The sequence below is a fragment of the Rhineura floridana genome, chromosome 8 (genome assembly GCF_030035675.1).
Source record: "Rhineura floridana isolate rRhiFlo1 chromosome 8, rRhiFlo1.hap2, whole genome shotgun sequence".
Lineage (NCBI taxonomy): Eukaryota > Metazoa > Chordata > Lepidosauria > Squamata > Rhineuridae > Rhineura > Rhineura floridana.
The window spans coordinates 121,429,758-121,455,711 of NC_084487.1; the positions used below are offsets into that span (position 1 = coordinate 121,429,758).

General features: G+C 42.0%; 1 protein-coding gene across 3 annotated transcripts in view; it reads left to right on the plus strand.

The window, feature by feature from the left end:
- Window positions 1-25,954, plus strand: part of SEMA3D (semaphorin 3D) — a 241,906-nt gene that overhangs the window by 17,064 nt on the left and 198,888 nt on the right. Inside the window, exon 1 of one of the 3 annotated variants that reach the window (XM_061582312.1) lies at window positions 18,328-18,350. The exons of the other annotated variants lie outside the window; for them this stretch is intronic. Coding sequence (XP_061438296.1) covers window positions 18,348-18,350 — 3 coding nt within the window. The 5' untranslated portion in view covers window positions 18,328-18,347. Of the gene's footprint in view, window positions 1-18,327; window positions 18,351-25,954 lie in introns of those variants that run through there. 3 annotated transcript variants of the gene reach the window in all.

The window sequence follows — 25,954 nt, forward strand, 5'->3', positions numbered from 1 at the left end:
AGAGCTGCGTGTCATCAGCATATTGATGGCAACGCACTCCAAAACTCCTGATGACCGCACCGAGCGGCTGCATGTAGATGTTGAAAAGCATGGGGGACAAGACCGACCCCTGAGGGACTCCACAATGGAGAGTCCATGGTGTCGAGTGATGTTCCCCAAGCACTACCTTCTGGTGACGGTCCGCGAAGTAGGAACGGAACCACTGCCAAGCAGTGCCCCCGACACCCAACTCCGCGAGTCTCCCCAGAAGGATACCATGGTCGATGGTATCAAATGCCGCTGAGAGATCAAGGAGAATCAACAGAGTCACACTTCCCCTGTCCCTCTCCCGACAAAGGTCATCATACAGGGCAACCATGGCTGTTTCGGTGCCAAAACTGGGCCTAAAACCGGATTGAAACGGATCTAGATAATCGGTTTCATCCAAGAGCGCCTGGAGCTGGCCGGCAACCACCCGTTCCAAAACCTTGCCCCAAAAAGGGACATTCGCCACCGGTCTATAGTTGTTCAAGTTATCTGGGTCCAAGGAGGGTTTCTTTAAAAGAGGTCTCACTACTGCCTCCTTGAGGCTACCAGGGACTACTCCCTCCCTCAAGGAGGCATTAACCACTTCCTTGGCCCAACCGGTGGTCCCAGCCCTGCTAGCTTTCACTAGCCAAGATGGGCAAGGATCCAGAACAGACGTGGTTGCCTGAACCATTCCAAGCACCTTGTCCACTTCCTCGAGCTGCACCAACTGAAACTCATCCAATAATGAAGGACAAGGCGTAAGGCTTTATAGGAAAGCCCTGCTCATCTGTGGTAGAAGGCCACTACATTGCACAAGTTTCTGCGATGTTTTATGGGTCAGTTCACACAGTATGTTTGCCAGACCTCTAGGCCCTTCTCATAGAGATGGGGGCGATATTCTGCTATCTAATTCCTATTCCCTGAAAGAGTAAGCAAACCAAAATGCTATTATCCTTTAAAATTTCCCCTTTTTCCAATTTTGCAATTCAGTTCTCCAGCCAAAAACGTGTAAGCATGCATGCAAATGCATATATTAGTGACAATAAGACACAAAAAATGCATTACATTAGGGAAAATGGCACACAAAATGCATGTACCAAGAGAAATGCACACCAAAATAATGATGAATTTGCACGAGGACATAAAAAAAAATCACAGACTGTTGCAGAAATGTGGTGAATTGAGCTTCAAACTGGAAAAATGAGAAAGCAAGAGAAACAAACTGATAGGCTCATCCATCCATCCCTACCTGCTCATCACCCTTATGTGACTTGAGGGTGTGGCCTAGAATGAGCCCAGCATTTCCTCCGCACCTAGAGATGGAGGAGGAATTGGTTTCATCTGCGTATCACAGTGGGCTGGCCTGATCTGATACGTCCAAACTTACTTGCAGACTGAAACAGATTTTGCAATGCATTTTCTATGTGCAAAAGGTGTGCCCCAAAATACATATTGTACGTAAAAGGTGGATACCAAATGTGTATTTTCTTGGTGGAATTTTGTTTTGAAAAAGCATGTATGTTAAGTAATGAGGCCAGATTTTACATTAACGGTGTGCACAAAAAGTGTACAACGAGCTGGAAAGGCAAGCAATGAGATGGTATGGACCTATGATTAAGTGCCAGTGAGATTAAAGGAGGATGGAATTGGCTGCTCAGCCCAACCCCAGTTGCAGCTGCACACTGAATACATGTTTGGTGTGGAAACTCTCTTTTTGGGAATCTTAACTTGCCTTGTAACTGAAGAACTGCAGGGTTCCCCAGAACATACTTAGAAAACCACTGTTCTAGTCTTCTCCATAAAGATGAAGCTCTTCCATGTGTATACACATAGCGAGTCCAATCTTTTAAACAGCAAGCAGTTAGATTGTTTCCCACCTCCTTGGACATTGCATGAGGATTACTTCAGGAAGCAGACGTTTTGCCAAAATAGCCAGGCCTTTAGAATTTTTATTTATGATTCACTGGAGGGGTGGGGGGAGGCTAGATTGTGATTTACACTGAAGAGGGGAAATGGTTGGATTTCCTGGAATATTCAAGTGTCATCGTTTTGTTTTGTTTTTGTTTTAGACTGTGCAAACTGTATATTGATCATTTCAGGGCTGCTCAGTAATGTGCAAGGGCCGTGTCGAATCAATGGAATTGTAGTTGAGAGGCACATAAGGACTGAAAGCAATATGGGTTTCCTCTGTCCCTAAATAGCATTCCTGAGTCATTACAACAGACTTGTGCTGATAAATGCATATTGGAATGGTGTATAAATGCATTGAGAAGAGGCCGCTTTCTGGAAGTGGAAATATTTTTAGTCACTTGTAACTAGAGTTGTTTGTTGGTTTACACATGTGTTGCGTCACATCATTTCTCATCGTTTGATGACTGGCAGTAGAATGTGCGTTCATTCATATGTGAATGGCATCACTGATGGTGCCAAGTGATGTGTGTCCACACACATTAACCCACTTCTGTAAATGAGATATAGAGTATACATACTCAAATTAAGTTTTAATTGGTGGAAATAGAACACACCTTCAGTCTGTGGTAGGGTTGCCAACTTTTTTTAAAAAAAAAAACCTTTATAATTTAATTTATAAAATGCAGTAGTTGCATATATATTCATGTTGTATCAAACATATTTATCACACCACTATACATACCAATATTATAAATATAATCAAATAATTATAAAAATATTTTAATTTACCTTGAATTCATGACTGGCACAGTTTTTTAAAAAATGGATAAAAGGGTTGCTACCTTTTTTTAAGAAGAGTTCCTGTGTCTTTAAAAACTACCTGATACATACAGAAATTCAAGCTGTAATGAAGTTTTAAGTGGTGGAAATAGCACACACCTTCTGCTTGGGCTAAGGTTGCCACTTTTTTTTTAAGCACCATTTCCCATGTCCTTAAAATCTACCCAATTAAGCTTTGATCTAAGAAGTGAAACTTTTCTGAGAACAGACGTGACTGGTAAAGCTTCACCTGCTAAATTTCTGCCTAGTAGGTGGCTTTTGAGGGTGTAAGAACACTTTAGGCAAAAGGTTGGCAACTCTAGTCTGCAGTGTATCTGCACCCATTTATTTTTTGTGGGTGGTTGTGGAAAGAGGTGCACACAAAGCAAGAATTGAGGTTCCAAGGCTAAGCCTAACTCTCCACACTTTACTTTCATGCCATGTGCTCATGTTTGTAATGCACCAAGCAAGATGGGAAATGTATCTCTTTAGTCTCCTCATGCTCTCCAGTTTGCTCAACTGAGGAACGTGACCTTTGGGAGAGGGGGAGATATGCTCATGCTCTCCAGTTTGCTCCACTGAGGAACCTGACCTTTGGGAGAGGGGGAGATATGCTCTGCTTTCTCCATCTCCAGGCCTTCTTCTCTGGAAAGTAGGGGAAACAACTTGGAAATGATGCAGTAATTGGTTGTCGAGGTACAGTTTCTGATGTGGAACGGGAAGGGCCATAGCCCATCTGTTTTGCATGCAGAAGACCCCAAGTACGGCTGGAAAAGACTCCTGGCTAAAACGCTGGAGAACCACTGAGGTAGATAGGCCATCAGTCTGATTTGGTACAAGACAGGTGCCTGTGGGCTTATCCAAACAGAGCGGGATAATCCACCGTTTCCATATCCGGTTTGTCAGCTAGTCCTCACTTTTTGCCGTTTTGTTTGCTGTTTCCCAATAAAAAAAAATGTCCCAATGAAATTCCCGATTTCAAATAGCAAATCACATTTTTGCCGGTATTGGAAGGAGCGGATTTAACCTGCCAAAATGTGTGACACCGCGCAATGTCATTTGGACGACCAAAAAATAATAAGCACACATAGCGTGCGTGTCACACATTTTGCAGTCGTCTGGATGAGCCCTGTGTTGCACCTGCAGACCCCCCCCATGTCTCATTTGATCAGATCTGATTTATTTCCATTTCTGTCAGAAAATTCAGTTAGCAAACTCTTGCATCTCCTGATCATATTTCCATACACACAAGAGAGAAAGAGAGATGTGATTGGATGATCAACACCTTCAATAGGCTGGGAGATTTGTAAAAAAAAGTATTGCAAGAGAACAGCCATGCTACTGCTGTCATTAGTGTTTTTGCACTGCACCAACCTCCCTCTTGCCTTGTCCTCCTCCCAGTAAGCTACAGTAACACCAATGATGGGAGGTCAGGTAAGCTCCCCTGCCCCTCTGACTGCTACGGAACTTATGCTATATGTGAAGCATCATCCATCATAGCTTTGCACATCTTCTAAAGACATATTTTTGGCCAGACTTTCCCTGGTACATAAGACTGAGTCATGTTATTACTCAATTTCTGTTTTTACCTGTTTTTTGTAATATTCTTTTCTGTTTTTAGGTTGTAATTTTGTATACTGCTTGGAGATTTTTAAAGGGGGAGGAGTACTTATTTTTAATGCTTTAAGAAATGGTGTCTGCTCCAGTGGGAGCTCTCCGTCATAAGAAATGCCAACTTACAACAAAGGTGTTTTTTTAAAAAAGAAAAACTGTCAAAAAATGAAAGAAAGAGTGAGAGAGCTGCTAGCCACCACAGTAAACTCATTTTTTAAAACAATTACCATTAAAAGGCGGGGGTAAGTGGAGAGAGGAAGCCGCCATACCACCTCCCTCCTGTATTATTTATTTGGTATCTAACATATATCTTCCCCACCTCACATGGTGGCTTACAATAAAAAGATGTTTATAGCACAGCAATTGAGCTGGCATGATAGAAGTGGAAATGGCCACTTTCAAATTCATCTCCTACTCATGGGGTGGCAAATGAGGATGGGCTTTAGCCTCAACTATCACTTTTTTCACCCTCCTCTCCATCCTTTTTTCCCTTGTGTGCCGTTTCTTTTTAAAATGTAACCCTAAGAGCACAGGCTGTTTTACTATTAATATCTGGGGGCCTTTTTAGCTACCATGTGGGGTTAAAAATGCTTTACCGTAACTAACTCAGCCATTCTTCATGAGAATTTTCTTAAATTTGGTCAGATTATAATATCCTCTCACAAGGTAGATTTTCAGCTCCAAATTTACTTGTATTCATAGGGTAAGTTGTCTTGGTTTTTATGATCAATTGAATTTTCAGATGTTATCATGACACAATACAGAAAAAAGGCTCTCATTGTAACCCACAGCTCTGTAATTGTTTGGAACAGTAATTTGGAACTAATTACTCTGTACCTGTTCTTTCAACTCTGTTTTGGATGATCTGGGGAGAGGGGATGCTTTGTGAGTTAGCCTACCTTGTAGAAAGTGGCAGTGTGGTAAGTGGTTGCTGCTGGAAGCACATACAAAGCCTCTTTGCACAAACAGCTTCACACTTGGTTTGTGTGATCTTAACCATTCAAGCAAAATCCTTCTTGTTCAGTTTTGGGTTTAAGATCACACAACTGTGTATGGGTGGGTGGGGGAGAAGCAGAGGCTTTTACCCAGATAGCTTCCATATGGTTTCCCATACCATCAGTATAATGTAAGAATTGGACCACAGAGTTGGATCTCTTGCTGCTGACTGTCCTTTTTATTACTGTGAGAAACTGGGATCAGTTGTCCCAATCTAAAGGTTCTTTGCAAGAATTCCAGTACGTGTGCACATTGGGTGCAGAACTCTCTCCACTTGAAATGACTTCCCAGGTCCTTTCAAAATTGGGAACAGCATCATGTGCACAAAGGGATGCCTATACTAGGGATGCTCAAGGATTTCATTTGGCCTGCATTTCTAAATGAAACACTAAGATTCATATTTCCCAGACTAATACTCAGATTAGAACACAGTTATATTTCAGTTTTCACACTTCCACATACGGAGACACAGTTCTCAGCTCAAAAATACATGCATATGAAATAGGGAAGGAAGGTTCTGTCAGTTTAATTTCTTTCAATTTCTCATTTTTTCCAATCATAAATTCAGTTCTCCCCATTTCTGCAGCAATTTGCGATCTTTAAAAAAGATCCTCATGAAACTTCTCCAGCATTTGTCCTACTGAATGCATTTTTGTACACAGTTTTTATTGTATGCATTTTCTGCAAGCAGTTTCTCCTAATATAATACATTTTATATGTTATTTTCACTAATCATTTTTATGCACACTTTAATATATGCATTTTTGCAAATATGGCTTAGTTGGCGAACTGCATTGCAAGATTTGGATAAGTGCGAATGTCTAAGGATGGCTGTGTTTTGATTCTCACGTTGTTTCGGAAAGTGCAAATTTGACAAATTTCACTTTCAGTGCAAAAATTAGTTTCTCCCCCATCGCAAATAGGAAAATGCATATTTTAGGATAAAATGCGTACGGAAATATGTATTTTATGATAAAATGCATACAAAATGTATATTGTGAAAAATATGTTGAACGATAATGCATGTTTTTGTGCTTTAAAAAGAATACGGATTGTTGTGGAAATGTCACTGAATGGACATGAATGAACACATGCAAATCTGACACACAGACTGATCTATCTATCCACAGCATATACCTCTCTGCCTTCTCCATTGAAGTGAATGGGAAAGGTCATTCATGTGGCAGCTTATATTTGCATCAGAGCTCGCATAGAACTTTGCATGGGGACACAGTGGGTATACAGCCAAATCAAACTACTTACTTCTACATGGATTATTTTATTAGTGGGTGCCTTTATGCTCCAGCCATGAGTATGTGTATTTGGTTGCAAATCCCAATAAGTTCAATGTACTGTTTCCCAAGTAGGAGGATATAATTAATTCTATATATACTTTCTAAAGAGCAAGAACCACTAAATTGGACATACTTCTGAGTCAACCTGCTTGGATTGCACTGTTAGAATTGTACTACGGTTACATTTTCCTGGTGAAGATTTCTGTGTAACTTCTAAGCTAGCATGTTCCTGTGAGAATATGTTGCATTCTCCCTTTTGTATTCCTTTAGGGCAAGACCTGTAGCCCTCCAGATGTTGTTCACCTGCACCTTTCATCATTCTCGGTCATCAGCAATGCTAGTGTGGGCTATGGGAGTTGGAGTCCAACAACTTCTGGAAGGCCACAAATTGCCCACCCCTGCAAGAGGGTGTCATTTTATGTGTGGCTGCCCATGAAACTAGTGCAGAATGTGGTGACCAGGGTGTTGCTGGGAGAAGTAAATATGCAAAGGATTGTGCTGTAAATGCCTTTGCTATTCTTTACATAGTAAATGTGGTTAAATAGTCCTATAAGAATGAATATACCTTAATAAGCATTGATGAAATCTTCAGAAGTCTATTCATAGCAAACTTCAGTAGATTTTTGTCCTAGTAATCTATGCATAAAGCTTTCCACTTTTTTATACATCTCTCTCATTCCTGTGGCTATTTAATTCTGATAAGCAAACATTTGGCAAAACATTATGAAATGACACTGTACCTCTGCTACATAATCTTGATTTCTCTCTCTCTAGTTATATTTATGATAGAAACTTATTAAAAACATTTTAAGATCTCATAATAAAATGGGGAAAATACTTTTATTTTTCCGATGGATCTTGATCCTCAAGATGTTTCGATTCTTGCAATTTATTGCAGCTTTTTGGAATGCTCTATAAAATAAATGCATGGAAGCTTTCGTTTTTCCAATACTTTGATCTAAGAGGAGATAATTGGCTACACCTAAATAATTCAAAGGAAATGTTTGAGTTATGCCTTTGATATTTTTTTCTTGGGTTTTGCAACAGCATATTGAAAGAGAGGCTGGTGTTTATCCAGCTTTCCTCTGTGCCCAGAAAAAAAAAGGCAAGGTATCTGTTGCAATATTTTCAACAGCAGATGTGGCACTAAAACCGACAAAACTAGTAATGTTCACTCTCAAAAGCAGCACCAACAGCAACCATGGCCTTATTGCCATCTGACTCTAGAGGCAAAAGTCCACCCTTGCGTAATCCCTGCCTTCACTGCCCAGCCACCATGACCTTGTCCGTCATGTGCATGCACATGGATGTGTGCACACCAACACATACATGTTCATGGTGTTCACATTTCCCGCCATCGTCAGACCCAAGGGCTCTGGTGATGGCAGGCCTTTGCAGTCATGCCGGGGAAGACCTGGCATGGCTTCAAAGCCCCTCCCTTTTTGGGCGTGACATGGCCACGCATGCCTGTCACATGAGGGGTGGAGCATGGTGGCTATTTAAGCCCTGCTCCACCTCCCCTCGGCCTCCTTCTGGCCTGACGTGGCGCCCACCTACCCTCTCTTAGGGCAGTACAAGTTTAACTGGTCGCCTGGGAGCCGGGTAGGAACTTTTAGCTCGTCAGCCTTTCTTTGCTGACAAGTTTTTTGCCTGCTCTGTACTGTTCTTCTAATTCAGCTGATTGACTCTTGCTTATTTGGCTCTTCCGGCTTAATGTGATTCGGCTGATTTGTTGCCTGGCCTGGTAGTTTAATACTGTAAATAGGTTTATCTGGTCACGTTTAGCAGATAGGTGCAGGAATTTCACAGGATAGGGTTTGGTGACCACCTTTAGGCACCCTTTAAGGTGATTGGTGGGTTCTGAGGCACCTTCCAGGTTATGCGGCCGGTTGGCATGATAAAGCTCACCTTTGGGGCTAACCTGTAACACCCACTCAGAGTTGTGCGGCCCTGAGGGGGGTGGAGCAGGAAGGCCTCCCTAACCACCCTGCGGGGATGGGGCCCAGAGAAGGGGATTGGGCTTGGACCACCCCCTTTCCCATGGCAGGGTGTCCTCGCCCGATTGGGTAAGAGTTAGGTCCCACACTTGTCTCTGCAGATCATTTATTATGCAATCAAGCATTTAATTGGCTTTATTTCAATAAACGTGGCCCTTGATTTACCCACACTCCATCTTGTCTTGCCTCTTCATTTCCTGGCTATGCACTGCAAATGAATGCCAACAACCTCAGATGGATCTTGTGAATACCTGAAAAACAGGTACACATTTATTGCTTTTTTCTCAGTGCCAAACAGCATGTGACGTTAATCACATTATTAGCTCTCGAGTGGTTTGCTCCCTGTAGTATTCCAAATTTAGACTGAGAAAAAAAAATCAATCACTCTTACGCAGGGGTAGCCAATGTATGTGGTGGCTCCAGATGTTGCTGGACTACAGCACCCATCATCCTTCACCATTGGACAATGCTGGCTGGGGCTGATAGAAGTTGTAGTCTAACATCATCTGGAGAGTACTACATTGGCTACTGCTGCTCTAATGGAAACTTCCCCCCCCTTGCAAATAGCAGGCATGGGGGGGGCAGTGATCAGAATGGGAAAGGGCTAAAACCTTCCTATCACCCCCATTCCTAGCCCCCTACAAGGGTCCCATGCTGGATTGGGGCACTCACACTGACTATTATGCATCCAGCAATCAGTGAAAATACTGCACTCAATCAAGTACTTAACTTTATGTGTAGTCTGACGCTCAAGTATATTGCAGTGAATGATGTGGTTGAGGTCAGTATTCACCAGTGTAATCTCTGAGGTTTTGAACATTTATTCACATTCCAGCAAACTGTTTACATTATGTGTATTTTGAACATTCATTCCAATATAAGAACGTCATATGCAACGTGTTTTATCAATTGACTTATTAAAATATTTATAAACCACCAACTCATTAAAAATTGTGAAGGTATACAATAAAATCATTAAAGCATCATTCAGTTATAAAATTAGTTGAATATTCCTAGTAGTAATGGGCAGGCACCCCCCCCTTTCCTAACAGAATTTATCTGGAGTCCTTGAGTTACTTTGCTAGTAGCCAACAGACATCTAGAAAAAATAATCCAGTATCTACAACCTATATACAGAGGCCCTGCTGCCTCAATGGAGATATGGAATGCAATTTAGCGTTCCTCTTCCTAAGGTACATTTGGAAAAGTGAAGTGGGGCTGTGGAAAGGGCTCCAAACGACAAAATGAAATCATTTGGGATTGGATCATACTATGGAGGAGTTTGGGCTCAGTTTTAAATGGCTGCAGATGGGCAGTTGCCTTTCCATGTATTATGTGGTTGACCATATTGGTTCATTGTATGAAACTTATTCCTTCTTCTACCAGCACCTGGTAGAAGCATCTGTCGTAGCATTTCACAATATCTTGTAGTTTATGTATGCCTCGATGATGTGCTAAACTGTTGGTGCACCTCCACGTTGTTGTATCCCAACCTTTCAGGTCAGCTGTTGAATATTAAACCAGAAGTGCTAGAAGCAGGCATCTTGGGAATAGCAGGCCCCTTTGAATTTCAGAGTTCAAAGTATAACTTTTTTCATGGGCAACTCACATTAATCTTGCTACAGTTACTGGGGAGGACCTGTGGGAGAGCAGTCCAGGATGAACCCCCCCCCCCATACTTTGAATAGAAAAAAAGGATTTGTTTCAACTGAAAGTTATGATTGCAGTCTGGAATAATTGTGTAATATAGAAATGGTTGATTAAAACTGGAAGAGTCCTTTGAACTCTTCGTTCTTGTGGAAGCATCTGATCTTGCATGTTGTTTTTCAAGACACATCCTTTGTATTATAATTTCATTTGTATATTGTGATATTTGCTCTATTTGTGAGCATATAATTTTCCTTCTCATTGAAAAAGCATTGCTGTGGTTTCTTGAAAATCGTATCTAGTGCGCGTTTCATGTTTGCTTCTGGTAAAAGATTCTGTTGTTTTGGGGTTTTCAGTAATCAAGGCTATTGAGCAAGCTGAGAGCTGTGTGTGTTACAGCCCAAGAGAGATGAAGTTAGGTCATAGTGATTACAGGGCTAGATACAGGATGAGCTTGTCAGCAAATCCACGCTTTTTGGTCAACCTAGGAGGTACATATGTCTCAAGGGCAACAGATCCTTTGGTTTTTCAAGAATTCTTATCACTTCAAGACTGCATTTAATGCAAAGAGGCTGGAGTTGAGACAATAGCCATATGAAAAGGGACCAGTAGAGCTCTTGATATGGAAAAACATTCTACTTTCATATTTTGTTTTTACCGAGTTAATTTTGCATGCATCCATCTTTATATCCAGACTTTGCTTCTGGTGATCTCAGCAAACATCCAGCCAGTGGTATCTGGAAAGATCTGGCCCATCAGTAGCTTCAAGAGATTACCGCAAAGATGCAATAACAAAACCCACTATATGCAGAAAATTTCAGCTTCTGGACATCCTGGCTCTAGAATAAAAGCAGAGTGAGCTATAGGTTTTTATTACCTAGTCACATTATCAGACTGCTCTGCCAGGAACCTTCCCTTGTGTTTTTTTCTCTTGGGTTGTGGCTTTTTATATACAGCCAAAAGTCAGAGGCCTGTTGGACTAACATATTAATTTCAAGAGAGATTCTAAATAATGAGTTGATTTTCGACTGATTTATGATGATGGTCTCAAATAAACTGGAACTTTCATCATTTTCACTTAGACAAGAGAGGGAAAAAGTCAACACCCATAAATACTTATATATTTAAAAGGTATAACTATTGTGAAAAAAATGGGGTACTCCAGCACAATAAAATAAAGTATAGGGTCAGAATAATAGGAGGATGAGATTGATGAAAGAGAAGATGAATTGCCGAGTTCACAGTAGTTTGGAACACTGTGCTAGGAGCCCAGTGGTTGCTACGGACACAACACTGGAATCCTGAATCAGTGTAGTTCGAGGTGGACAGAAAGTAGATGGAGATCTACCGTCAGATCTCTGAGTGGTTTCCAGTAGATCAACAAGGATTTCTGACTCCCAATTGTTTAATAACAAAATAACCTTCTCCCCCACCCCAACACTTTGAAATGAAGAAGGTAAGTGGTGGACATGGCCGTGGATATGGTAACAAGGGGTAAGTTTTTGCATCGGAGGACTGTGAGCTCAGTTCTGATGTTCAAAACAAATTCTTGGGTTCAGACTTTTTTTTAAAAAAAAATCTAGGTGTATGCCTGTTGTACCTGCTCTGGCTGGTAGAACCACAGGGTTCTAGCATGTGTGGTACAATTCTGTGGTTGGGAGTTATTGGAGGAAGGTAGTTTTATTAAACTCCCCACCCCCAGGTGAGATCCTGCACCGGTATAGACTGATTCATCATTCCCTGCATTGGCTCCCAAGGGACAAAAGGGAAGAGAAAGGAAATACAGGTGCTAGATCCACTGTCCTAAATATATCCAGATCAGTATTCCCTAAGCTTCTAATAGCTTCTTTCCCTCCCAGCTTTTAAATTACACTTCACTGTTATACCTGAACTCTTACTTTTAGAGTGTGCAAAGTTAAGAATCCCCTGCCCTTGGAAGGAGCCCTTGTGTTTCTGCAAAAGGCACTGAGCTGGCCATATTGCCTGATCAGAAGGAGTTTTATCCAGAGCAGTGACCCATGTGGGAGACCATCTTCTTAGAGACAAGAAAGCTTGCTATATGTTTGCACTACAATTTTATGCAGGTGTTAATTTTTTTCTGTCCTCAAGTTATTGCTTTTTATGGCAAAAAATGAGATGACAGTACTCATATGTTGACAAAAATGCCATGATGCCAGCCCAAAATGGCTGCCACGGGCAGCAAAAAAAGAAGAGGTGTGATGGTACTCTGTACCAGTGAGTACAATCACACAAAAAAACAAACCCCACTGGTCCTTCCCTTATTTTATCCTCACAACAACCTTGTGAAGTAGGTTAGTCTGAAACTTGGTGATTTTCCCAAAGTCACCCTGTGAACTTCAGGGCTGAGTGGGAATTTGTACCCATATCTCCACAACCCTCTAACTACCACCATACTGGCTCTCTGTAAATGATTTATCTAGTCATACGCAGTATGCAGAGATCCAGGTGAATTTTTGTTCCCAGGGCCGGTCCTGTCATTAGGCAGAGTGAGGTGGCTGCCTCATCTGATAGATGCTGGAGTGAAGAGAGGTGGCGATGAGACACTGGACGACAGAGTTGTCAGCTCTGCACTTCCAAAGTTGCCCTCGGTGGAGGATGCTGTCCAGTTGTCTGTGTTCAAGTACCAACCCAGCCGGCTTCTGTACATGGAATTGGAAGGAAGCACTGTTTTATCCTTCATTCAAGCAGAAAAATGCCCTGAACTGACTCTGACTCTTCCTCAATGGAGGCTGGCTGTAAGGAGAAAAGGCCAGAAAAGTTCATAATGTGAAGATTCAGTGGGCAGTCTCTTCTGTGGCTGGAGACTTTGGGCTGACCGGATCCATTAATTTTGACTGTGTTCCTCACAATGCACTAGCGGTTCATCATGAAATGTGTGATTTAGTGATGTCAATGTTTGGAGCACGCTGCTGCTGCTCCCATCCCTGAGCAGCTTCAGATGTTCTAAAGAAGTGATGGGAGAGAAAGTGTGATGGACTTTTCTTCCTGTCTTTACATGTTCTGTGAATGTCAGGACAAAATGCAAACATCCCTGATGCATTCTCTGAAAAATTCTGCTCCAGCTGTAGGCAAACATCTCCTCTCTCCAGTGGCTCTAACTTTGGCAAGGCTCATGATTGGCCCTATCGAATCGCACTTAAAATTGTTTGGTTCTCTTCTTTCTGTGTGCTACCTCATTGCCACCATTGAGTGGCACAGGACAGTGGTGCTTAATGCTGATCTGCGATGCTGAATTGAGTTACGGACATCCCTTTTTAATGACGAAGGAAAAACAGATGGAAATAGAATTACTGCAATAACTGGCTCTTCTTAGTGGCTGGGGGGTCCATGTGCAGAACAGCTTTAAGGGATGGGCTCTTTTGAAAAGAAGAGTAATGTAGAAAGGCTTTATAATAAAAATACAGGGGACAATGGATGACTCGGTAAAGGCCCCTCTTGAAGAGTATGTTACGAGTATTTTTTTCTCTTCAAAGAAAACTGGGATTAATTGGTCCAACCTGCTAAGAACGTGCGATCCAGTCACTTTTATTCTCATATGTTATTGAACAGTTGAACAATACTCTCTCATTTTCAGTATTTGTGGACTGCAAACTTTTTTATGGATAAAATGCTGTCTCAGTTACAATGGTGAATTCCAAAACCCAACTCCCTAACTCTCTAATTTCCACAAGCTGGTTCTCAGCTTCCTCAGCTGTTTATCCTAATCTTCTGAAAAGTTGTGTATGGAAAGAAGAACGTCTTCTTCCTCTTCCTCTTCTTTTTACAGCAACTCTATATCTTTTTATTGCACACTTTTGCTTCCAAGTACTGACCCTTTTTATAGCAAAGAAGCGGGAAAACAGAGGCAATTCATAAATCATCTTTACAGCATGGAGAAGGAAATTGTAGTAGAGGTCCAATGACTGTAGAGGAAAGTATGTGAGTTCGTAGGGTTTTCAAATGTGCTTGCATGAATAGAAGGAGCCGCTGTCTCCTTGTAAAATCCTCAAGCATCCCACAGTTCCTTAAAACGTACATGCATACTTGCTCTCCAAACATGATTTCATCTTCATTTCTAGATGGGGATCTCCAGATAAGCAATGTGGTTCCAACCATTCATCTCACTTGAATTGTCTGCTTATTTACTTCTGCGCAAGATCCAAGTTACTGGACTGGTGACAGGATCCAAGATGCTCCTTCCCTCCTGGCTACTTGATTGGGAGGGGCCAGATGATCCCTCCAAGTTTCCATCTCTCTATCAAATTCAGTTCAAACAAGAATGAGGAACGCACCAGATGTTGCTGAACTACAATTTCCATCATCCCTGACAATTGGCTATGCTGGCTGGGGCTGATGAATGTTGGTCCAATAACATCTAGAGGACCAGATGTTCCTCACCCATGAGTTAAAATACCTCTGTAGCAAATTTGGGAAAGCCTGCCTGCCTGAGACCTTGGAGCTCTTCTGCCAATTGGAATAGGCAATGTTGACTTGGATAGTTCCTTGTGTAAAGAGCCATAGATGTATTGTGTGCGGACGATTCATTCATATATTGCCATTCTTTTTCTTGCTCTGTTTCTGAATTAAGCTGCTCAGTGTGGCCATAACCATTGCAGACACGCCCTGTGTTGATCATGTGGAAAATGAAAGTGAAAATGGTCTGAATCTTCAAAGAAGTCTATGAAGGGAGTGAACCATGAATAAGTATGTTCCTCATTGGTCTTTTTTAGAGTTGTGCATCCACTTCAGACAAAGCTTAAATTAAAACGATCTTATTCAGGAGAGCCTTTGGGAGGGACTGAGGGTAGAGTCTGACACTATTTTTAATTGATTGATTGATTGATTGATTAAATGTATATCCCACCCTTCCTCCCAGCAGGAGCTCAGGGCAGCAAATCCTTCTATGTTAATTTTTACCTCTGTAATCCTTTTAGTACCACTCCCTATACAGACAGACAGACAGACAGACAGATAGATATAGTATTTTATGTATTTTAATTTCATTTTATGTATTTCAGTTTATTTTAATGTTTTTGTGATTTTTATTGTGTACAGTTTTTATTACGCACTTGTACATAATGTACATGTTCGATTTTATTGTAAGCCGCCCTGAGTGCCCTATTATAGGATAGGAGGGCGGTATAGAAATATTTTAAATAAATAAATAAACACTGGACCCAAGCAGTTCACTTCAGAGGTATTCGGACTACTGGCTAAACAAAGTGTCTCTCGTCCAAACCAAAGAATGCAGGTTTTTCCTGAACCTCCCAACCTGCTTCAGAGGGTGGTTTTTGCTTTGTTTTGTAAACCCAATATTGACACAATTTTAGCCTCCCGCAGGCAAGCTCTCCATAAAAGGAGATTGCCAGGCAATTGTGGGAGGAAAGAAGGTGTAGGGATGTAAGAGAATTCTGAGAAAAACAGAAAAGGAAATGGACATTGCTGCAGTTTGCTAGGTCATCTGTGGTCAGGAACAGAAATCAGCCAAGCAAATATGATCGGTATTCATTCTGTTTTTAAAGTCCACAAATGGTATATAATTAATTACTTTTTTCATTGTTTTGATGTCATTGATGTCATGGAAGTTACATAAGGTACATAAATAGTTTCATAAGTTGTGTTAAATAGCAGGCAGCAAGCCAAATAAAGTTACGTTTGGTGGAAACCGAACTGCAGCAGAACAGGAACAGCACTGACTATGATGAATACAGGTCTTCTTATATCCCTAGGAGGTGGTGTAGTTCTGTGAGGGACAGCTCTAGTTCTAGGTTCCAATTGGGGAATGACAATTCTGCAATCACAGTGGGAGCAATGTTGACGTTACATGTCAGAAGTTGTTTCAGTGTTTTCTGTGCACTCTGGGGGATGACTCTCTCGAGAGCAGCAGTGCTGATAGTTGAGTTTTGCTTCTGTGACTTAACCCTCATGCAGACCTGGCCAAAAAAAAAAAAATCACACAGGCTGAATTTGGTGTATATTCACTAATAGGCAAAAATCCTTGTGGTTTAAGAATGTACCTATAGCCCACAGATATTTCTACCAAACTTTAAAAAGCAGGGAAATTGGGCAGCTATAGTGAATGCACCAGGGGAGCAGGAGACCTGAACTCCTCTCCAGCCCTCCAGCCCTCCATCCCTCCCCCCCAGTCAGTTTTACCTATCCTAAGCATGATTGCATGGGAGTAAATCCCACTGAACTCAATAAACATGCAAACGACCACATCTGCCCTTCTTCTCCCCTCCCCCTCCTGCCTGCTCCCATCCCAGTCCTCCCCTCTGCCTTTCCACCCCTCCCTCCTCCCCCTCCTCCCTTCCCTATCTCCTGTGGTCAGTTTCACCTATACTAAGCATGATTGCCTGGTGTGTGTGTGTGAATCCCACTTAACTCAATAAGCATGCAAATGATCAATCCATTCTCAGCAAACTTGAACAGGATCCCATTTCTTACCTCCCGGATTAAAAAGCAGGGAAATTCACTAATAGGCAAAAATCCTTGCGGTTTAAGAATGTACCTCTAGCCCACAGATATTTCTACCAAACTTTAAAAAGCAGGGAAATTGGGCAGCTATAGTGAATGCACCAGGGGAGCAGGAGACCTGAACTCCTCTCTGAGATATTGGACTGCCCTACAAAGTTGTCAAAATGCAAACACAATTTGGGTTGGTCTTTCACAGTCCAATCCACTTGCTGTGTAGCTTGGAAGAATTTGGTAACATGTGCCTCTGAGCATATGGTGAGTGGTGGCAACACCTGTAATCAGCCCAAATAATAGAAAGAAGATATGTCCTGTTCTGATCTTGTTTTAGCCGGGAGGAAGCAACATTATTAAGACAGTTGATATAGTTCAGATGGGGAGGAGGGAGGGGTGGAAAGGCAGAGGGGAGGACTGGGATGGGAGCAGGCAGGAGGGGGAGGGGAGAAGAAGGGCAGATGTGGTCGTTTGCATGTTTATTGAGTTCAGTGGGATTTACTCCCATGCAATCATGCTTAGGATAGGTAAAACTGACTGGGGGGGGATGGAGGGCTGGAGTGGGCAGGGAAGGCGGAAGAAGGGGGAGGAGAAAGGGAGAGGAAAGGGGAAGGAGGGAAAAGGCAGGTCTGATCATTTGTATAATTATTGAGTTGAATCGGATATACTCCTATGCAATCATGATTAGGATGGTAAAACTGACCAGGCTGGGCCTGCCAACCAAGATGTCTTCTGTATCTTTCACAGTTGGGCAGGGGGAAGGGACAATTCTACCTTGTGGTTTTTCCCATTACAATGTTGCAAGAACACCGGCACTTGGCTGACTTTCTCTTCTCCTAAAGATACAGGATCAGTCTCAGGGCCTGAACCTGGCAACCCTACCTCCCACCCAAATTTAAAACAAAGCTGTCCCTGGTCACATCCACACCAGGCCTCTATTACACTTTGGACAATCATTATTTATTTAGTGTATTTATATACCGCCCCATAGCCGAAGCTCTGTGGCCGGTTTACAACAACTAAGAACATTAAAAACAAATATACAAATTTAAAAACACATCTTTTAAAAACAATTTAAAACAATTTATCATGGCTTCTCTCAAAGCCATGGCTCAAAGCCAATCATGGCTTCTCTCAAAGAATCCTGGGGAGTGTAGTTAGTGAAGGATGCTGAGAGTTGCTAGGAGACGCCCTGTTTCTCTCACAGACCTTTAATCAGAGTGGCTGACTGTTAAACCATTCTCTCAGGGGAATAGGAGTCTCCTCTCAGCACCCTTCACAAACTACACTTCCCAGGATTCTTTGAGGGAAGCCATGACTGTCTCAAGTGAAATCAAGTCTGGTGTGGGTGTGGCCCTCTTATTAGCCAAGCCCAGCAGCTGTGAGGCTTTTAGAACAGTTTTAGAACACTCTTGTGGCTGTATAATTTGGACTCCAATGAGATTTCCAATGGAAGGATGGAGCCACTTTGTACCCCAGATACTTTTTTTTTCATTTGGTCACCACAAGTGTGCTTGACATTACCAAAGCACCATGATCCAGATGAAGAAGAAGAAGAAGAATTTATGCAGATGAGGTAGAATTTTTCTGAATGGTATGTGTTGGCCCCTTCTCCATGCATATTGAGTAAGATGGGTATGTTCTGGGCCACAGTGGCTTTTTGTTTCCAGAGGGAAAATGGTAAGTGGTAACTGGCTGAAATTTGGGAACATTGTGCAGGTTAAAATGTGTGACAATGACCTAGAAGGACATCCCTGTATGTCTACTTATGTATAAATTACACAATGAAAAGTGCACCTGGGGTCAAGCGCATCTGTATGAAGATTACACTTTTCCTTATTTCAGTTCAGCCTAACCCTTTCTTGACATCCTGTCCCTTGTTTCCTACATTTTTAAAGATTTACTCTGGCTGTCTTTTTGTGTTTTTTATTTATAAAAAATATTTATCAGTTGACAACACATTAAAAAATCATAGTAATGTACAAAAAAACCATTGAAACGTCATAAAATTATAAAATCCTGGGATACAGAACAAATGACCAATGCTGATTCAAATTAATTCTCAGAAAATGTTTGGCTAAACAAAAATGTTTTCAGCAGGCAACAAAATATCAAAACTGTAGGTGCCTTTCAGATTTCAGTTAGATGTAGATAGGTTCTTCATCCCACCCCATTTTGGCCCTTATAGCATTTGATCTAGTTTCAGTGTTATTTGTAGAGATCTCTGTTTCTGTCTGATAGTCTATGCACAGCATAGTATCTGTCTGTGTTCCCTGCACATAGAAACCTCGTGAATTGGCAAGCTTACCTGGAGCCCTTCTTCCTGACATGCTAAGTCTTCCACGTGCCAGGAGGTGTTTGTTGGAGTGGGAAAGGGAGTACTCAGATGTGATTTCCTCAACCTGCAATCCTAGGATGACTTTATGCATACCATGTGAGTCAGCTGCACACACAGATTGCCTGTAAATCTGCTGCAGATTAACCAAAAATTTAAGGATACAATTTTTTAACAATTCAGTTGTGCTTTTGGCTACTGAATCCATCTGAGATCTTGCTCAGAACTTGGAAGTAGTTCATTACAAGTAACAAATTACTTGTAATTCATTACTTTTTTGAGGAACAAGTGGGTAATTTCTTTACATTTTGATTTTAATAGGAGTAATTTTATTACTTTTGTGAAGTAATTATAATGTTTCCAGCATTACTTTTGGGCATTACTTTGGAGGGGGGGGACCAGGGGAAGTCTTCTGCTCCTCTGATTTGTGGATGAAAATCATGTGCCTCAAACTGGGCTTCTGTGCAGCGTCGCTCTTCCCTCATGCTCTGTGGGTGGGTAGGAAGTGATGAGGGGGGGGGAGGACAGTGAGACGGGTGGAGTGGAGAAAACACAGTTTTAAAAAATGTATGGTGGTAGTGAAGAATGGAGTGGAGGGGAAAAGGAGCCGGAGGGCAAGAACATGGATAAAGGAGGAGAATAAGGCAGCAGTAGAATGGAGTTAAAGAACTGTGGAGGTGAAAGATGACAACGTGTGTGTGTGTGTGTGTGTATGTGTGTGTGTGAATACTGTGTTTGCACTTGGCACACAAAGTGGCCTCCAACATCCTCTCTGGCTACTGTGCTGTATTTGCAGTATTTTAACTTTTTTGCATCTCAGGAAAATGTTTGCTTGGGTGAGTGTCCCTTAGTTGGTGGCAGGGCAGGGTCCAGGAGGTGGTTAAGTGGGAGAGATTATGCTTGCTGGCTGAGTGGGGGGTTGCACTTGGTTTGACGTGCAAAGATCTGAGCAGTGGTCTCTGCCTCCCTTCCCACCTCCCTTACCAGCGAAGAGACCACCATTGCTATCTTATGGATTAAAAAGAATTATTCTACTATCTCTGTATGTGTGTGTTTATTTTTAATGTTGTTTTAGGCTACTTAGATGTGCAGCAGCCAAGACCAGCACCTTGTAGACATTTTTTTTAAAAAAGTAACTGAAATGTAATTGTAGTGATTACTTTTGAAAAAAAGTAATCAGTCACTTTCAGAGATATTGTAGTAACGGTAATTGCTACTTTTTTGGGCCATGTAATTATAACTGTAATTTATTACTTTTTAAAAGTAATCTTCCAAGCTCTGATCTTGCTGGGTGTTTTGACACATACCTGAGTCAAGTTCGGTGTGTTAAAGGTATGAATTCAATGAAGGTTGGCATAAGGCAAAGTGGTTGTGGTTACTGCTTTGTTGTGAGTCTAGCTTAGTCTGACTCCACATTTACTATGTCATCGCAAAGGGTTGTATTCAGCCTTGTGTCAAGGCTGAGGTTTTCTCAGCACAAGGATTTCTCCTTGCGAGATAGAACGATCTCCCCCTCTCTTCCCCTCTGCATGGGCCTTAAATCTGTTGTGGGGGTTTCCTCAACCCTCCAGAGCTGGTTTGGGGATAGTGTGGAGCACACATGGGGTGAGGAGAGGGGGAAATCCCACTGTACTAGAGTTAGTTCTTGTGCAAGCGCAAAACGTTCGTTGAAGAAGGCCCAAAGTTCCCCAAATGGTTTAGAGTGATTAGCTGAGCCCTGGCAATAGACATGAACCACTTTGCCATTTATCTCCAATCATGCTAATCCACTTAATCCATCCTCTCAAAATTCAGGGTTTGTTTTGCTTTTTTAAGTGGTTTGATGGGTTGTTTACAGAGCAGTAAATCCAGGTTTGCTATTAAGCATACCCTTAACAGAGAGCTGCCTCCAGTGATGGCTTGTTGTTGAGTGTACATATATGTTTGTGTCACAGATGCGCTACATATATTTTAGTTTTAAAAAACAAAATAAAATCCAGAACTGAGCCAAAGTTTCTCAGAAAAGAGTATTCTGAGTACTGTATTTGTTCAAGACTTTCTTAAACTATTTCCTAAACTATTGACGCTGTAGAGTTCCAGGCCTACCTGGAAAATATTCAGCAGAATGGCCCTCTCAGCTTCTCCATTCTTGTGTAGGGTGAGGAATTTTTTAGCACAATTGTGGATTCAACCCAATAAATTGTTGAAGGAAGCAAAAAGCTTCCAGTCCTCCCCTTTTAGCCTATTGGTTCGTCTACCCATCAATATGAGCTAACAATAGAATTTCAATCAACATTAAGTGTATTATTATTATTATTATTATTATTATTATTAAACTTTTATATACCACTTTTCTTCCAAGGAGCTCAACGTAGTGTACATGGTTCTCCCTTCTATTTTATCCTCACAACAACCCTGTCAGGTGGGTTAGGCTGAGAGACAGTGACTGGCCCAAAGTCACCCAGTGAGCTTCAGGGTGACTGGGGATTTGAACCCTGGCCTTCCCAGTCATGGTCCAATACCCTAACCATTATATCACACTGGCTTTCTCAGAAAAGTCTCAGAAAAGTTCTTTCTGATTTTTTTTCTGATAATTTTTGCCCATACCTAAGCTGTTTAAAAATGCCACCTGCCCCAGGAAATATTTGCCAGAAGCGTCTTGCTGGGTTGGGCAGAACTGTTGTTGTTGTTGTTGTTGTCACATTCCACCTTTCCTCCAGGAAAGGTCAAGGTGGCATACAAACATGAGGTTTTCCCTCTTCACGACAACCCTGTGAGGTAGGTTAGTCTGAGAGACAATGACTGGCCCAAGTTCACCCAGTGAGCAGGGATTTGAACCCTAGTCTCCCAGGTCCCAGTCTGACACTCTAACCACTACACCACACTGGCTCTCACTGTGCTAGCTTCCTGGCAGGTGGATCATTGTTGCTTACTGCGTAGAAAAGGATATGGGGTGAGGCAGCAGGGAGGCTGGCATAGTCTAGATGCACCAATAGGAGTGCCAGATTGGCTCCACCAGGGAATTTACACCGCACCAACTTCACCGCTGCCTTGCCTCTCTGCCTCCCAGTAAGCAACAGCAACCCACCTGCCAGGAAGCTAGCAAACATAGTGCCTCCACCCCAGTCCCCACCAAGTGAGCCTGTTATGCAAAATGTCCCACCCCACACACCATACCGTCATTTTTCCAGCCATAAATAGTATGGATAATTTTGAGAGGCCAGATTTATTCAGTCCTAACAAAAAAACTTAGGCATACACTTTCAGTGTAAGAATGGACCCTTATGTCTGTTGTGAAACCCAGTGAAAGCCACTCAAAATCTATTCCACACATATTCTCAGCATACTCATTTGACTTTGGTTATGTGAATCCCAGCTTCCCACTTAGTACAAATGGAATCTTATATTCTACATGTACAAATCTCACATATGGAAAATAATACTTGGAGTCAGTTGGTTCGAGCCAGTGTACTTTGAATTAAGGTGACGCCCTTGTTAAGGAAAATATCTCAAACTGCACTATGTTGTTGATGTCATATTTGTGCAATGCCATCGATCTAACCGCAAAGATTTGTTCTTATTTATCGACTGTTAGAGATAAAATGTGTGCCAAGACATTCTGCATTACATTGGAATCAAATGTGAGGAAGTGATTTCAAAATGTGGCTTTTGGGGAAAGTGCTATCAAGATGTTGAGTACTCATGGCAAAATAGTTCTTAACTCTTGTCAGCAACCAGAGGACTAAGTAGAACTTGACCACTGCAGCACCTTCCACTAAGCATAGTACTCTGACCATACCCTGCTAAAAACATGCGCAACTGAATTTTATAAAAGGGGCATGGATCTTGAAATGGGTAAAACAGAGAATTGAGGGACAGTGCTATGCAATGAGAGCGACTGTGAAAAAAAATATTTATTTAGGGATAGGCAATGTGGTTCCCCTCTGATCTCCCATCATCCCTGACGATTGGTCATGCTGGCTGGGGCTGATGGGAACTGTAGTCCAAAACATCTGGAGGGCATCAGTCTGGTAAAGGCTGTGTAAATTCAATCATCAATAAAGGGGCTGTGATAGGAACACAGCACTGCAGGGGTGACCATTGCATGGACAGCTCCTTGGAAGATTGGACTAAAACCCAAAGCATATCCCACTGTTCCACTGACATGGAGCCCCCAGCCACCAGTGCATGTACCACTTGTATGTCTTTCACATGATGACCAGAGAAATGGAGGATCTTCTTTTTGGGGTTAAACTTAAAGTTACTGCCAAAATATCACTGTGTGCAAAATTCAAAATAAACCTGAATGTTCCTCCTATGAAGAATGTGAGGAATGGTGAAGGCAGCCAAAATATTTTGAAGATGCCAGTGAATACAATAGCACTAGCTCCAGACATGTTGGGTTGTGTCCAACAAAGCCATTGCACTCATAGAATGACTTCTACTTATGCAATGGAATGTCCCCTCCCTCTCCTCTGGCTGTATGTCCCCCAGATCTGCTCTAGGGGTTCCTTCATTTGCACAAACACTCCTCAACAATGACACCTGAAGCAGGCTGCTTCATCCTACTACCTATCAGCCTTGCTGGTGAAATATCTCAAGGTGGTGGCCACTCGGTACTTCTCTAGTTTCAATGTGCAGAGTCTGGTTAGCATGACTAAAAAGAAAAAAAAAGTTGAAAGAAGTGATTTTACCCCACAAATATTCATGAAAGCTAATCCTTTACAGGAAGAGCTTTGTTTTAAATTAAAGGATATCAGCCAAATTGTAAGCATATTTATTGTGAAATAAACTTCCCTGACTGGGGTCTGAGTGCATGATATACCCTCCTCACATGATCCAGTTGTGAGGACATTCCCAGTTTGTTTTGCTTGGGATCTCACGTAAAGAAGTAGCTCCAAGGTCTGAGTAGGCTGGAGCTTGCTTCCTATGAAGTGTGCTTAAACCAATACACATGTTTAATAGATGAAATTAGAAAAGAAGATAACAAACTTCCAGGAAAGGAATATTAGGTTCTTCTCAAGGCACTGTCATAGGGACAAGTTACAAATATGCGGATTGATGTTAAGTCTTAGCTAGATTGTATCTCTGAGACTCATTTATACATTGAGAAGTCGGAATGGAAAGATTCCTCTCTTTCAGTTCTCTCTGCTTCTCACTTGTCCTATCTGAAATTCAGTTCTTCACATTTCTGCAGCAACTTCCAATTTTTTTTTAAATCGACATGAAAGTTCTTCAGCATTTTAAGTGAGAATTTCTCCTAATAAACACATTGATGTACACATTTTTTGCAAGCAATTTCTCCTACTATAATGCATTTCTGTATGTTATTTTCACTAACATGAAAGACCTGAAAGATCATCGGCCAGTACATTGTCCTTGCCTTTGATGAACTGGAAGTCCACTTGATAGTCCTGTAGGGCCCAGGACCACCTCTGCAGCATAGTGTTATGGTTTTTCATAGTCTGCAACCATAACAAGGCCCGATGATCCGTAGTCACTGTGAATCTTCGTCTCCACACGTATGGGCACAACTTGTTCAGTCCCCACACGACCGCTAGGCACTCCTTCTGGACCGACGAATAGTTTTTCTCCCTCGGCGTCAGCTTGCGACTCAGATACGCCACTGGATGTCTGGTGCCTTCTCTCTCCTGCAGCAAGACGACTCCCAGCGCGAGGTCTGACGCATCTGTAGCCACGATGAATGGTTGCTCATAGTCTGGTGCTATTAATATGGGTCCTTGGCACAAGGCTTGCTTCAGCAGATCAAAAGCCTTCTGACATTCATCCGTCCATACCACACGCTCAGAACACTTCTTCTTTGTTAATTCATGCAAGGGGGTTGCTATTTCCCCAAAATTTCTCACAAACTTCCTATAAAATCCAGCCACACCCAGAAATGCCCTTACTTGTTTTTTGGTTAAGGGGATTGGCCACACTTGTATTGCCTCCACCTTGCTCCATAAGGGGGTGATTTTCCCACTCCCCACCTTATGTCCTAAATAGATTACTTCCTTTAGTCCAAACTGGCATTTCTTAGCTTTTATTGTGAGGCCTGCTTTTCTTAAGGCCTCCAATACTGTTGTCAGGTGTTGGACATGCTCAGGCACCGACTTGCTAAAAATGGCCACGTCATCGATATAGGCCACTGCAAAATCTGACATGCCTCGCAACACAGTATTGATTAGCCTCTGAAATGAACTTGGTGAGTTCCTTAGTCCCATGGGTAAGGTCACAAACTCATATAACCCATCTGGTGTACTGAAGGCAGTTTTGGCTCTGGATTGCTCGTCTAGTTCCATTTGCCAAAATCCTTTACAGAGATCTAGTGTAGAGATAATGGTTGCTGCCCCCAATAACTCTAACATTGTGTCTACCCTAGGCATAGGATACGCATCTGGGACAGTAATTTTATTGATTAGCCGATAATCAATGCAAAACCTTGTCGTTCCATCTTTTTTCGGAACCAGGACAATACTTGAGGCCCAGGGACTGATGGATTCCCTGATCACTCCTAATTCCAGCATATCTTCCACCTCCTTTTTGATCTCATTCAAAACTTTCCCATTCGCACGGTACGGAACAGATCTGATTGGGGCATGATCTCCAGTATCAATGGAATGTATAACTATACTGGTTCGGCCAGGTTTGTTGCTAAAGAGATTCCTATAGGTTTTCAAAAATCTCTTCTTTTACTTCCTCCTCTACCTCCTCTGACCATTCCACTTGATCTACCCCTCCTTTGTCTTTGCTTTCCTGTACCAAATCTGGAAGTTCAGGCCCACTTCCCTCAGGGAATAAGGTAACTTGCAACACCTTTGCATCCCTGGTATGGTAAGGCTTCACCATATTTACATGAACCACTTTGCTTTTGTTTAATTGGT